The 16,024-nt window shown below is 38.2% G+C and overlaps 1 protein-coding gene across 3 annotated transcripts in view; it reads right to left on the reverse strand.

Annotated features, from left to right (window-relative positions):
- The window catches only part of SLX4IP (SLX4 interacting protein), a 128,529-nt gene that overhangs the window by 21,716 nt on the left and 90,789 nt on the right, over positions 1-16,024 (reverse strand). For 2 of the 3 annotated variants that reach the window (XM_032800148.2, XM_075064484.1), the window contains exons 5-6: positions 6,561-6,638; positions 3,839-3,927 (exon numbers count right to left, since the gene is read on the reverse strand). In XM_032800148.2, coding sequence (XP_032656039.1) covers positions 3,839-3,927; positions 6,561-6,638 — 167 coding nt within the window. Of the gene's footprint in view, positions 1-3,838; positions 3,928-6,560; positions 6,639-12,603; positions 12,769-16,024 lie in introns of all 3 variants that reach the window. The other variant, XM_075064485.1, reaches the window with a different exon arrangement.

The following is a 16,024-nucleotide window of genomic DNA, read 5'->3' on the forward strand; positions in this document are numbered from 1 at the left end:
GCAAGCTAGCCCAGAAGTCTGGAAGTTTGGGGTCCCTTGACTCTGAGCAGTCCACCTGGAGGGGCTGCCTCAGAGTCACAGACCCTGAGAGCTGGTCCCAAGACACTCAAGCTCCTGGGTGCACATCAGGGAGCTTGGAAACTGTGGCTCAAGCTGGGATTCTCAGGTTTCCAGGCTCCTTGCTGTGAAGCAGGGATCTGAGCTCTTATTAAAGTCAGGGCTCCCAAGTCTATCAGGCTCCCAACTTCATGGCAAGGATCCTGGAAACCCTGGCATGACAAGGCTGGCCCAGAGCCATAGACTATGGAAGCCGGGAGTTGCCTGGTCACTGGGCAGTCTACAAAGTGGAACACTCTCTTCAGCTCCCAGAGCTAGTGGAAAGTGTGGAGGCAGAGAAGCTGGGCTCTGTGCCTCTCTGGGTCCCGTAGCTGCACCTCTCCAGCTCCCAGAGCTGCCGGGGAAGTTGAGTGTTCCTGCTTTCTGTCACCAGAAAATATTTGTCAATTTCACTTTGCTGCAAGTGAAATTGACAAGATGCTTCCAAACAGGCAGCCAGAGAGCCCTCATTTCAATTTCCCCAACACAAAATCAAAATGTTTCAGCAAAACTGATTTTTTTCATGGAAAATTCTGGTTTTGCCAAAAAAATAAAAAAAAGCATTTTTGAGGGGTCAGAAAACCATTCAGATGAAAATTTTGTGACCAGCTGTAATAGTGACTGTAACGCTGCCCTACCAAGTCTGGCACCTGATCTTGTCGCCAACTCAAGGACATGGGGTTTAACCAAAGTAAGGTGATTACACCATATTGCTGCCTTGTAGATCTCAGATATAAGGATGTTCTAAAAACTGCAGAGAAGGCAACCTGTGCTTTTGATGTTTGGAGGGAAAGAAGGGGTTTGATGACCCTTGTAAGAACAATACTGAGATCCCACATTGGAGGGAAGTGAGGGACGGCTGCATGTGCCCTTGGGTGGAGGGCACGCTAGGACATGCACTGTGCAGGCTACAACTCAACAGCCCTGCTATTCTAAGATTACAAATGAACACCTAGCGTGCGAGCCACATGAACAGTATCCTCTATTCCCCAACCCAAAGACACACACCTTATACCTACTAAAATTACCATACACGTGAGACTATACACCATCACCTTAACTCTGTTTCCACTTCCTTTAGTGAACTCCCTCTAACACACCGGCCCTTATTTCTCTCCCTGCCCTACAAACCCCAGGTTCCCCTCCCTGTCCTCCACATTCCTCTGCACACACTTTAGATTTCCTCCCTGTCCTCCATATTCCCCCAAATACATACTTTAACTCTCTTTCCCTCGTATTCCAAAGTCCTGAAAATTCACCTGCTCCTCCATAGTTTTTATTTCTGCCCCAAGACAGCATAAGGGAACCTCTTCCCTGAGGACACCCTGGCTTCACCCTCAATAGGACAATGGGAGACAGTGGCCATCTCTGCTAAAAACTTCCTCCTGCAGCAGGTATAAGGAAAAGGTAGCCATCTTAAATGAGGAAAACTTATGGCCTCATTCCCATTGAGAACAATGGGAGATAGATGGTAGCCATTTTTAACTTTGTTAGTTTCTCTGAAAAAGAAATGTGCCAGTCGCTGAAGAATAAACTCTCAGTTATAAAGATTAAAAGTGAGAAATTACTCTTAATCCTAAAGATTTGTTTTCAAACAATACCTGTTTCACCAGATCTCTTCAAGGTTCAGCTGCCTGACAATATTTGTTTTAAAGATACATGTCAAGAATAAAATATGAGAACCCCTGAACAACCCAGAGACTAATTTCAAACACTTCCTATTGAAACTGTTATTATACAAAACCAACCAAATACTATATAGGAAATTCAAAGGGCATAGAAAGTAACACTAGATGATGTTTTAAACTCCAAAGACCACCTATGTGTAGAGCAGAGGTTGGCAATCCTTGAGACGCAGCTCGCCAGGATAAGCAGCCTGGTGGGCTGGGGGCCGGTTTGTTTACCTGCCGCGTCTGCAGGTTCGGCCAATCGCAGCTCCTACTGGCTGCGGTTGCTGACCTCTGGTGTAGAGAAAAACAGAAACGTATGCCCCATTTTAAGCCCAATTCAGAACACCTTAGCTATGGAGTCATAATAAGCACCTCCCTCACAGAACATGCCATAGAAGAGAATTTGAGGGAAGGCGGGGGGGAGGCTTCTGCAGTTTAGTACAGAATCCAGGCATACTTCCTGTTAAACTTCATAGCAAGCACATTAGCACTACGATAGCACGTGCTGTAGCATTTCATATACATAGTGGGCTAGATTGTAGCAGCCGACCCTGCACAAAGGATCTGAAATCCCACTGACATAGCTACTTCCGCTCGTTGAGGTGGTTTTATGATGTTGATGGGAGAGATCTCTGATTTAGGGTCTGATTCTGCAAAGAATTAGGCCCCTGAGAAACTTTACTCACATGAACAGCCCCATACAACAGGCCCTTAAAATGTTACGTTCACTTTTTGAATAATTAGGGATTTGTACAGACAGATTCAAATTTTAAGTTACACAATTTCAAATCAATACTGTAATATCTATGTGAAACAATCAAAATATTATTGACAGCATCACATTATTCAGTTCCCTTTCCTCTTCTAAAAGGAATCATATGAAAAGGAAACTAAGGAGAGGAATTCTTATTGGAGATGCTTTTTGGAGAAATTAACTCTCTCAAATTGGAAGGAGCATTTTACAAGAAACTTTAAAAAAGAAAAATATAATAATTCACTTCCCAATCACAGGGTATGGTGGGGTTTGTTTGTTCGTTTGTTTGTTTGGGGGTTTTTTGGTCAAAATGCATGTTTAAGGAGTCTGAGTGGATTTTAAAACACATGTTGTGAGAATAATAGTTTTTTTGTTCCGGTTGGTAACAACATATTTTCAAAAGCAGTTAACTAGATTTTCTTTTGAGCAAACTAAACATCTCTTTTTGCTGGATTACTTATCCTTTACTTTATCAATCTTGGGACCAAGATAATACAGAATATAAAGCCCTTGTAGCTGATGTTAGAACGAAAGTTTCCTGTTACAAAGAGCTTTAAATTAAATTTAAAGTTTAAACTTAATATTTCCATTAATCACTCCTACAATACATGCACAGACCTTAAAGTGTATTTATGACATTCACCATGAGTGCAAAAGAAACTGCCTATTATAAAACAGGCCACCTGGGTCAATGTTAGCACTCATGAGACAACCAGTGGTTAACTGCAGTATAAAATTCATAAGCTGTTGACCCTGACAGAGCTTTCTAGATGAAATATATAAGTAATAATTTTTACTGGTAATGAACAACCCTGTAATACCCTTTTTCCCCATAAATTTATTAGGGGAACATATTTTGTTCCAGCAGTGCCACCGCTGACCCTTATTAGTTGTCTTATAGGACAGAGATGCCAAAAAAACAGGGAAAACAAATAACACAGAGGACCTTATAAATCTTAATATTTGGTAACACAAAAGGTTTCAAGGCCAAGCAGTCAGAAATGGATACCTAAAGTTAGAATTCTAAATAAGTGGCCTGACTTTCAAAAGTAGTGAGCTTCTAGCAGTTCCTGCTATCTTCAGTGGGAAGTGTTGGGTGTTCAGCCCATTTGACAAAATCAGACCACTTAGGTGACAAAATATGCATTTAGGAGACTACCTTTAGGTTCCCGTTTTGAACATCTTGGCCCAATTGTTTAGATGATCTTTTCCATCCCTAGAAAATATCAGATTAGCATTTGAATGACTAAGTCTACAAAGAAACATGTCTCACCACTGAACAATAAATCAGACTATTCTAGTACTCCTCCATACATACCAGTGCTCCATTTTCGCTCGTCCAAAGACTGGGATTAGATTCAAGTCTAGTGACATAAACCACAAATTTGTCTGGAAATACACGCAACTCTGTGTAAAACAACAAACCCCCAAAAGATTACATGCATCTTTCAGTATATAATATAGCTTTTATAAGGGCAACGTATATGTGTACTACATTTTGTAAATCAAAGCAGTCGACATTTTAAAATGCACAATAATTTTTTTCTCTCACCTCACTTTTCGCAATTCCCCACTCTTTCCTCCCCCTTCATTTGTGGGTTTTTTTGTGGGTGAGGGGGTAAATCATTCAGTTATCAATAGGGCAGAGTAAGCTCAGTTCTCCAGAGAAAAGGCTAGGCTGCAAATTAGTCCACCTGAGCCCAGGACAAATGTATCACATGGAACCCCACTGGCAAGTCATTCAGAATGATTTCCTTTGTGCTAGTCTGATGATTCATCTTTTCATCTCAAAAACTTTAAGTCATGTTTATAACATCAGTATAACGTATTGCATCAAAATTGGACATAACATGGCATATGGAAAACATCTTTCAATCTATCACTAAGGTGATTTTAAAGTATTTAAACGATTTATTACTGTTTACCATTACGATCTCACATATCCTACTCCTAAAAACACAGTTCCCAGAATTAACACATAACAACAAAACTTTGTAGTCATTTGAGATTACTAGAGGGAAGAGGATTCAGTAATAACAATTCTGAACCACTGATCAGAATAGAGTACATCAGACATCAGTCAATTTAGTGACAAAAATATGAGAGAGAGAGAGAGAGTTCTGTTTTAGCAATCTGAGATTATTTCCACACACATTAAAATGGCGTATTTTTATTTAGGATTTAAATGTGAAATTGTCAGACTTTTATAACAATGGGTCAGAACATCCTGTCTTATGGGAGGGGAAAGAGGTAAGATAGGTAGGAAAATTATGAGGCTGACCACACAATTTCCCTCAGAACATCCCATCAAAGGGCAGCAAACAGGGGAGGAATATGGAGCTATCTGCATGGACGGCTACTTCTCCACAAGATTGTGTTATTTCACTGACAGCATGCTCTGTGCAGCCATTTGTAAAGTCCTCCTACGGCTGCTAAGCAGGAGCCATGAAGGGAACTTTACAAAAGTTAATACTGTATTAATTACTACTAGATCTGTGCGTTGGTGCGGTGGCTTGTAGCCAGACCCGCTGTTCTTCTGGTCTCAGCCCTGCGGAGCTCCAAGCAGAAAGACTCCAGAGGAAACAAGGAGTGGTGCTGGGATGGGGAGTGGGGGCAGTAATCCTCACCTTCTGCACAGGAAGGATAAGATGCATGTGCAGAAGGGTTTCTCCTAGTCTCAGATATTAAGCATTCTGACAATGTGTTATTTCAGCTTTGACCGTAAAATGAACCAATGCAACATGAGTTTCAATTGCAAAATACAGAATTCTACTTCAATGATAATCAATGTGTTCTTTTTGGTTGCAGTATTACATGTAACCTGACTAAAAGAACTGTTGCAGCCAAAGTGTTTATTAGCTCAGGAAATATACTTATTAGAATGCAGCAGCAGCTTTTATTAATAGTAAAAATTATTATTAACGACAAAGAAACAACAACAAATTTTGGCCGCTGTCTTTCAACAACCTCTGAGTAGGAGCAGGGGGTTCTATTCATGTGGAGCTCATTACAGGATCGTGGCCTTAGAATTTTTTCTGATAGTATTGGTAGATCAAATTTATTTTAGTTTGGCTGTTTTAACTGTTACATTTTGCCAGATAGTCTCTTGCTGGTTAACAAAACAAATCTGTTACTAGACTACAATATTTCATGTAAAATTCCAATAAAGCTTAGCTCCAAACCAAATAAAGTTTTGATGCAAAAGACATAATTACACTATAATCTAATATTCCAAAACAGCCATGAAAATGTACATCTTTGCTGAAATACTTAAAATCAACACTCTAACCTCTGCACTCAGTATGCAATTGGATAAAATTAGTAGTTATTTGAAAAAGAAGAGACTTAAAAAATGTCCATAAACATAGTAAATAAAACCCTATAAAATGTAAGAGACATTACTAAGATTGTTATTCAAGCAGTTAAAAGATTTTAAGGCCACTTAGCTGATTTACTTTATTTTTCTTTTAAATTCAAAAGATCATCATAAAGGGCAGTGAAAGTTATGGTGCCTATTCATTGTTGTTGGACCAACAGGATTGATATCACTTCCTTACAGAGCATCTTGACTTGGGAAAACATGAAGAAGAAGAAGATCTGGCCCAATGACAACACCTATGTAGGGGTTTTACAGTAGTGGGCTCAATGAAAGCTTTTGCTTGCATACACGTGTACCACATAGTTGATGCTATAAGATATTCAAAGAATAATGATGTGACTCACTGGAGTGCAACCTCTGGTCGATTCACCCCATAGAGGTTCAGTAAAATGCTGAGCATCATCACAAATATAAAATCTGGTATGACCGAGCCAATTATTCTGGAACAGGTAGTAAAGCAACTTTAAAGTTAAATAAAACATACAAACAACAGTTTGGAAATATTTTTGATTAAAAAAAAATCCCACAACAAAACATAACAGAAACTAATGAACTGAATCAAAGTTCATTAGTAACTAATAGAAACACTGTGTTTATGATCCTTTCCCTTCTCCCAATTGTACTAAATGTTAAGAAACGGAGTAAGAAACTGCCTGCTTACCGCGATACTGTTTCCCCACCACACAACGGAGATTGACCCATCTCTTTATGAAGTAGGCTGTAATGTGAAAATTGCCACCTGTAACATTAAACAGAGTGATGTAATAAGTATAAGTGCATTCTGTTCTCACAGTATGCTATACATCTCCTACAAAGATCTCCTGATTGTTTGGAGAAAGGAAGGCATAGTTCTCACTTACAAAATGTGCGTCTCTCCAAAAGAAATATTTTAAATAAAAACTTCTTAGAGTCAAGAATAAACTAACTAACGTGCAGCAGAGTAAAAAAAAAACAAACAAAAAAACACCGGATTTTAAATTTGATCAGTTATGTTATCCAATCACAGAAATTCATGTTAATTAATTCATTGCCCACAAAAGGTGCCAGAGAAACAGCTCTGGAGACTAAGACACTGTTCATTGGGACCCCTTTGCACCCGCACAATCAAGAAGGCAGCTGAAAATTTTCTTAACTAATTGCTTTTTAGAGAAAGACCTTGGCTTGTGTAAAGTTTGAAAAAGTTTGGTACAGAGATGTCAGCTATCAGCAGATTCTGAACGATGCTAATCATTTGTCAATCCCTTTCAGTTCAACAAGATCAGGCTATATTTAATTCCAGTGATAAATACTATGTGGTGATCAAATTGTGCCCAGCCTCGGCACGGGTGCACCAGCAGGGGCAAAGGAGCCTCGTTCCCAGTGGCTGACCTCACTTAGAATCCTTGTGCTATAAAGATTCTCAAGGCTAGAAAGATGATCTTGTGCACTGGATTGCAACTCCAAAAAAACTGGGTTCTATTCTATTCTCTGCTTTGCCATCAGCTTCCTGCGGGATCTTGGCAAGTCACTTAGTTTCTCTGTGCCTCAGTTCAGTCTGTAAAGTAGGGATAATAATTCTTCCCTACCTCACAGGGGATGTTACAAGGTTAAACTCATTACTTTTGCAAGGCACTCAGATACCTTGGTGACAAGTGCCACAGAAAAGCTTATAAATAAATATTTCCATTTTCGACTCTTGAAAGAAGGGAAGGGAATGCGCAGGACCACATATCCCCATCACAATTCCTGCCAGGAGAGCTAACCAGGAGCAGACGGTCTGGATGTTGACCATAGCACACGGATGACAATGCAGCTTCATTCCCTTCTGCATGCTCCAGAGATTCCTACCTTGCACAGTGCCTCTGGGAGCAACCCCTGCAGTGGTGTTCCACCACACTATCCTTCATGCAAAACCGTGCCTATTTACCATAATCAATCCCTAAATAATTTTTCCTTAGGAAGACAACTGAATACTTGACTCCCTTTAAAGATCGAGTCAAGATGTATCAGGTTAAGCCACCTTTTAAAAACAAGGAACACTCTGGATGCAGTCCATCACCTTTATTAGTTGCATATTTACAGCACATGATTAAAGAAAATTGTTATTAGCTATCTTCAGTTTGGCACCCACTATCCTTTCAACACACTGTCAGTGCGGTTAGCCAAATCAAAGACTACACGACTTTGCGCTTTCCATAAACAAATTGTAATTGTGACAGTACAATGCCTTCCACTGTGATCTCAGTAACAGTGGAATAGAGAGATGTCTGTAAAAACTAGAGCTGGCTAAAAAACAAGAATTCTGTTTTGTGAAAAATTTCAAGGTTTCAAAGTCTGTTTTTGTTCTGCATCAGAAACTAGACCTCTTGAAATTTTTCACAAAAAGCACTTGAGAGCGACCCTCTGCAACAACTAACAGTCTGAATCTGCCCAATTCAGAGTAGGGACGTGAACCTGGGTCTCTTATTCCAGGTGAGTGCCCTAAACATTGGGCTATTGGCTCTTCTTGGGTGCAGGGGGGGGGTCCCTCTCGCACACACACACTTTCCCCTCCCCACTCCAGATAAACCTGTCCAACAAAACTTTGGTCTAAACTGACACATTTCCACAAACAGTTTCCGTTTTGATGAATCACTATTTTCAGATTAAAAATTCTCCCATCTAAAAAAATCTTGACCATCTCTAGTAAAAATACAAATTTACAAACCGGTCTCTAAATGAGGAAAATGGATAACTAAATGAGGAAATCCTCTCTGCCTGAATGTACCTCACAACACTGAACAAGCACTTCACTTTCATTGTATTTTTTTATTAAAACTTCAGACAAAAGGTGATCATCTTTTACATATCCTACCTCACTCTAAAACACAGTGCTTCATGCCTGAGATTCTTCTAAGAATGAGAGCGAATTCTCTATCTGTTTAGTTTTCCTGCTGTTCTGGTGTCCTGTAAGAAGTAAGTCTTTAACCATATCTAACTAACTAACAACCTGAGCAGAGTTTCAAATTGATCTTAATGACCTTTGATTTACAATATATCTGCTCTTGAGTGTAAGACAAACCCCCTCTCCCAGCTCCATGATATTTTCACTTCAGTTGCCCCTTGTTAGTGCATGATTTCAAGTTGACTTCTGTTGGTGACAGAGTCATACATGATACGTCTAAAATATTGTTAAATATGTCTCCTTAATTTCACCTCTTCATTGATTCTTCCCTTGTGGAATCTTTCTACCAGAAGGAAAGATATATTGTCATGAGGCTCTAATGGAAGCTCAATTAAATGCCATTCTGCATTTAGTAGGGGATATCATGATATTATGTCAGTACAGCAGCTCTAGCAGCCAAAGTTTATTACTTAAATGATGAATGCAGTCTGCATCTGCTTGTATCAATTGGTAAAATTGCTGCACCTCAGGAATAATTTTCTTCACTCTTTCTTTTAGGAGGTGAAAAATATTTACATGCAATGATTTAAAACTCGTGTTCATCAAACCCACCTAATAAATTGTTTTCTTCATAGTTGCATCTATATTTGAGTATTAAATATATGATCGTGCAATGAAAAGAAATTGCAATGTAGACATTGTGTAGTTGGTTCCAGCAATCAGTACACTTCTTTTAAAAGTGAATCTAATGTGTAAAAGCTACTGTTGACAGCTATAGATGCTGAAGTCATAACTCCTGTGGATAAAAGAGAAGGAACAGCATCAGCCATGGCTGATCAAGCTTTGCCACACTGCTTCCCAAGAATGCGTCAACCCAGAACTGGAAGAACTCTGACTAATAGTAAGAGAGAAGTTCAGTCTTCATACTCATCCGCTCTTCCACTCTTTGCTGAGAATGCTAGTAAGGGTGCCAGTTATTGCTAATTGTGGTGTGTGTTTTAAGATGTGGATATCTGCATGCTAGGAACTGGGGTGTAAATATATTTTAAAAGAACATTATATTCCATTTTTAACAAATATTTTGAAAAACCTCTTGCTAGTGCATTGTCTTTGGAACTTCTGTATTGCTCTGTCCAGTAACATCAGTTTGTGTTAGCAAAACTACAGCTGTGCCAATGTCAGCTGATAATACAGCAGCGCTGCAATGCTACTAGAGTTCTTTCTGCTCATTCGAAGGAAAAATATCTGCAAGTTAACTATTCTCTTACACAAGATCAAGAAATGAAGATACTACTGAAATGCAGCCTTCTTTCTATCTGAAGTGCCTGTGCACTCTAGCCTCCTACATGTAGGTTACCAACACAAAAATTGGAAAAATGTTTTCAAGTTTACAGTAAATAATGCAGAAATGAAACCTCTATTGGGGGAGAGGTGGATATTCTGATTTTGAAACTGTACATCTAAGTCATCATGTCAGAGTTCCAAAAACATTCACTGAGACACTAGAAACCAAAAATGACCGAATAAATGCAGTCCTAGCAAGGATGCAGTTTAGTTTAAGCAACAATGTGCTCCAGTGAGTAATGCATTTTAAGGGAGTGGTAATTTGCCCTGCCTGATATATTTCACAGTCCCAGGACACTGAGAGGAAATTTCAGACGCTGAGTTTATACTGTAAAACTATCCAGCAACACTTGTTTTCCAAAGGAATTAGAGCCAAGTTGACTTGAGCTTCCAACAGGGCTGCCAAGAAGAGCCTGTGGTACAGTGTATAACAGTGGAAAGCCCTCTCCCACGGCTATTAGAGACCATTCATCTGGGAGCCTGGGAAAATGCCTATGAGCTGCTGAGTTATCTGGAATAGCCTGGCAGGTGTTCACTTCCCAGCAAAATCTGGCACCTGCATGGCTCTGTTACTGAATTCTGCAAAGTCTTCTCCAAAACCACAAGTCAGGCCTAAGAAGGCCTATTACCCCCCGCCGCCAAATTTCATACCTGACACGCCTACATTTCTGATTATACAGCTTTACTTGCTGTTTTCCAAAACATCTAATTTTTTTCTCACGGCTCAGCCTTTTAAAATTTCTGACATATTGTTTTGGATTAAAATTGCCCTTTAGATTTGAAACTACTTGTGCAGTTTTACTTGAGTGAGCAATCTCACTGAAAATGACAAGACACAAAATGCTGCCAAAACCACAAAGTAAAAAAGATGAAAAAAATATTTTCCCCTATAATCTCTTTTACTAATAGTTATCTTCAGGATTACTTGTAACAAAAGGCATGGAAAAGAGAGAAGATAGAAGAATGGTTTCTAGATTTATGTTGTCTATTAATAACATTCCACTGAAACGTGCAATGTATGCAAAACAGAGCTAATGAAAAACAAAATGAAACTGATTAGAAATGGACTAAAACCAAAGATGAGACTGAACATTCTGTTTTCATTGTCCAGGCTGAATGAAGTGTCATAAATATGCTAAGAGCATAAACAGTGAACAGCAAATTACAATAAATTATTTGATTATTAATAACATATTTGCTTTTAAAAAATGTATATATAAAATTATATATACACATCATTTTAACTTGACACTGCATTCTTTAAACCAGAAGAACATTTCTTTTTCACTGAAACAGATTAAAAGAGCCAAATGGATTTTTTCTAAAAATAAAAAAAACTGTGTTACAAAAGGACTTTCCCCAGGGAATGACCCTGCATTCCAAGTTCCAATCCAAGAAAAGGTTTAGGATTTAAATAATCTAAAAAACCAGGATTCATACTGGAAGTACTTAAACCTGAAGTATAATTACAAATAGCAAGTTAGTTATGTATAATTTCCATACCAAGCCTACATTTCTGTGGGCATAATTTAGTGCCTGCAATGAAGAACACTCTATTTAGCACCTGTAATGCATGGGAAAGCATTAATCCAGCAGGTGGAAAACTGTGAATTCATGTCATTGCCCCTCCCCACAAAAGACGACGATGTCTCATTTAGAAAATTAGGACCACCATATTTTTTCATCTAAATAGCATGAGGTGAGGGGAGGGGAAGAAGGGAACCATAGATCTAAGGGAATTGGATAAAAATCTGTTCTGACACACTTTTTTCTAGTGAAAGTAATTTACGAAAATAGTGATTTAACACCAGTTTACATGACATGATGCCATATTAGGGATTAAAATATAAGGCCCATCTGTCATAATGATTAAAAACTGAGAGGAGACCGTGTGTCAATTACAAAACTGTTCTAGTGCCTTGAATGCAAAGAAGGAAATACCCTTATGTTTATTGGCCAGCACTATGAATTTCCAAACTGTTGTCAGTATTTGAATGGTTTCCTGCAATATGTGTTATTCTTTATGCTTAACAACCTAGCTCTGATACACCAATTACCTTTCCTAGACCTGAAGAAGAGCTCCGTGGAGCTCGAAAGATTGTCTCTTTCACCAACAGAAGTCAGTCCAATAAACGATATTACCTCACCCATCTTGTTTCTGTCAGTATACAACTCAGCTATATGATAAAGGCTACGTCTTCACTACCCGCCATATTGGCAGGTAGCAATCGATTGCTCGAGGATCGATATATCGCTTCTCATCTAGACGTGATATATCGATCCCCGAACGTGCTTATATCGATTCCGGAACTCCACCAACCCAAACGGAGTTGCGGAATCGACAGGGGGAGCCGAAGACATCGATCCCGTGCCGTGAGGATGGTGAGTAATTTGATCTTAGATACTTCGACTTCAGCTACGTTATTCGATTTTCCCCTGTAGTGTAGAGCAGCCCAAAGCTACAACTCAACTATATGAGGAAGCCCAAATTCCTTACCTGTGTATTCCAAATAATGGACCAGATCCTTAGCTGGTGGAAACTGGAGTAACTCCATTGACTTCAATAGAGTTACATCAATTCACACAAGGTAAGGATCTGGCCCAGCGTGAGTTGTCATACTATCCAAAAAGTGACTTTTTCCATTTCTCTTTACAATTTCATCTAAGGAGGGAAAACAGAGATGGTATAGAAGAGAGGCCATAACCAATCCAGAAACTGGAAGTCTGAACAAGCCAAACAAATGTCAATATTACACCCGTTCAAACAAAAATACACTTGCTTTTTATGTAATTTATAATTTAAGTTGTTGACGTTAGTTTAATCGTTAAAAGAGATTTCTAAACTGTGAATTAGTGTTGTAAGCCTGACTTTGGTTTCCACAATGGAAGCTAAATACTTCTGGTAATTAAAAAGATAGTGAAAAAATATTCTGCAAATAAACATGAGATTGCCAACTTGCATCCTTTTTCCTCTAAGACTAGATTTATCAATTTAAATCTCTTCTGCATTGCATGGATTTGTTTAGTGAATTAAAAAAAAACCAGACATTTCTTTCAAATTAATGTTCTAAATGATAAAATAAATTACATTTATTATTTGCCTTTATGACACTGCCTGAATTTACTAAATCCTATTAGTGTGTCCACAAAGGATCCACAAATTGGTTTTTCACTTTTCAAGTGATGAAGAGCTTTGTCTACATTTGTATCGGTTTTACTAAATTTTAGTTATTTACTTTTTTCAATAAGTATTTTACAAATTAAGGCCTGGTTACTGCACTCATATATTTTTCTTTACACAAAGTCCCTTTGAGATCAATAGGAATGATATTCACAGTGTATAAAGTTAAGCACATGTGTAAGCCTTAGCAAGTGAGGCCCCTAAAATACAGACACATGGAAAGTCTGGCCCAATCCTGCAGACACAAACATACATAACTATACTCACATGAATAGTCCCATTAAAGCCAATGCAACTACTCATGTGAGTAAAGTTTGGAATGCCCATATATTTTTGCCGGGTCATATTCTTAGTCTAGCTCAGTCAACCTTTCAGTTAAGTACTGCAGCAAAATTTTCTAAGCACAGGAAAATAAAGGTTACATGATGGGTAATGACAAAAATAAATTAGAAAAAGGATTTTTTTTAAACCTAAAAGTGCTACATTTTCTCTCTACATCTGTCATATGGCAATGCAGTTTAGGAATAACAGAATGCTAAGCAGAATATTGCTGTTTATCATAGTAACATCACAAATAAAAGATACTGCTTGTCTTGCAACCATATAAAGTGTGCCTGAAACCACCTCTTGTGACAATTAAAGTAACCAGAGCCTCACCACTTAACAAGCATTTCTAAAAGAATTTTCTTCCTTGTAAATTTAATTTGCTTGGTTTGTTTTTTAGGGGACTGCTGCTGGTGGTGGTTTGATGTCATTTTTACATTGGTGTTTTTAGGGACACACAGGGTTAAACATGTGTAAAATAAATTTTCTCAGTTTAAAGAGCACAAAACAACACATTTAGGAAACCAGACAGCTAGCGGGTCAAAACATTACACTTCCAGGTCAAGCTTCTGGTTGCAATTAAGTAAAATTCCTACAAGCATTTCTAGGGAAATCATATTTCTTGCAGGTTTTTTTAACCCCTGCTTTCTTGCTTACATTGTATCCACAGCATTTTCACTCTCTTTAGCAACATATAATACCTGTGTATCTGAAGAATTTCTATGAACCTGAAATTACATTTTAATCTAAAAATTAAACCCTCTCAATTTTTCCATCTGAGTCTCATTCACTTAAAGTTGAACTAATTTAAGGAAAGTAGATGAATTTATTAAAGGGAAACCATTAAACCTAAATCTAGTTTATTTAAAAACATGCATTAAAAACCTTTTCTCAGGAGCCACACCTCCCCCTTTTGACCTCCTGCAGTATTTGTGATTTCAGTCACATTTTTCTTATTTAAAAAAATGTTTTTCCTCTCCCTGGCAGCTGTGAGAAAGACCCACTCAAACAACAGTACAAACTGACTGAGGACCCAATCCTGCACATACGTACGCACAGCTTAACTTTAAGCATGCAAGTAGTCCCCAGACTTTTACCGTAGTCCAGCAAGACTACTCAGATCCTTAAAGTTAAGCATGTGCGTGTTTGCAGCACTTGGAGCTTAACTGACCTACTATACAGGAGAGACAGGGAGTGTGTTGTCAAAAGTAAAAACAAAAACAAAACTGTAAAAATAGAGGAATATGTTTTATCTAATTTATTTTTTAAATAGTAATCTAGGTGCTACCTGTACCAGTAATAGAGACATTGTTTTTAGGCTTAAGTATTACTTTCCAATTGATGGTGTCCTTTTAAACGAAAAAAGGTCTCTTTTAAAAAGTCCGAACAACTTTTTCCTTTTCCTTAGGCCATTATTTATATAGGGTTAGATCCTATGATGCTCTGTTTTCAACGCCCTTTGAAGTTGAGGGAACTCAAGGATACTTAGCAAACTGTAGAAACATCCAGCACTGCACAGGCACTATTACACTATGCCACAAACCTCTTACAATACAGACGCACAAATTCAAGAAAATGAATATTCCCAATGTAGCAAAAAAGTTTAGAGGTGCCTCAGTTGTACTGCTTTAGCTGGAACAAGGGTTTCTTAATTCTTTTGGCATCAACTTCTTACAATCAAATTAAAGTTAGTAATTTATAGAGTTAATATAAATGTCATAATTTCATTTGATAAATTACCAAGACTACAAAATTACGGTTTCTAGTAACTGCTTGGCTAACGAAGGGAAAATGAACAAGCTATTTATATATAATAAATAACTCAACTTGGGACGTAGCATTTTATCTGATGTTATGTGTAACAGATGTTTAGTAGAGAATCTCCTTCTTGTTTTTAACAAGATATTGAGCTGAGATGCTAACCAAGTGGAATTTGCCAAAATAAAAGATTACTTGGGCTTTAAACTATATTTCCTTTTACTCTAAAAAACAAAAATGTTTTGCATTAGCAGTGCTGTGCATTCAGACTTGCACTCAACCTGCCTGCATTGTTATTGAAATCAGGGCCAACAGTGAATGCTGAATATATGAATGATGAATATACTTGCAATTGTGTTTCAGGTTGTTGAGCAGAATTTTCTGTTGCATTACCTTCTCAAACTTGCTTACATTTCAATGACCAAACATTAAGTCAAATTTGTCTGAAGAAGGGAGGATTATTTGACAGTTCTGCAAAGAAGAAGAAGTTGGGGCTGTGTTGTTATTCTTAGTGGCATCCTGGAAAGAGGAAGAAAAGGGAGAAGAGGATTGCATATGGGATGGGCCAACATACGAGAGTTGTAAAGGGTGAGCATGGAAGACATGGTTGAGCTCATGAGTTTGCACGGATAATCAAGGTCTGGCAAAACTTTTA

The sequence above is a fragment of the Chelonoidis abingdonii genome, chromosome 3 (assembly GCF_003597395.2).
Source record: "Chelonoidis abingdonii isolate Lonesome George chromosome 3, CheloAbing_2.0, whole genome shotgun sequence".
Classification (NCBI taxonomy): Eukaryota; Metazoa; Chordata; order Testudines; family Testudinidae; genus Chelonoidis; species Chelonoidis abingdonii.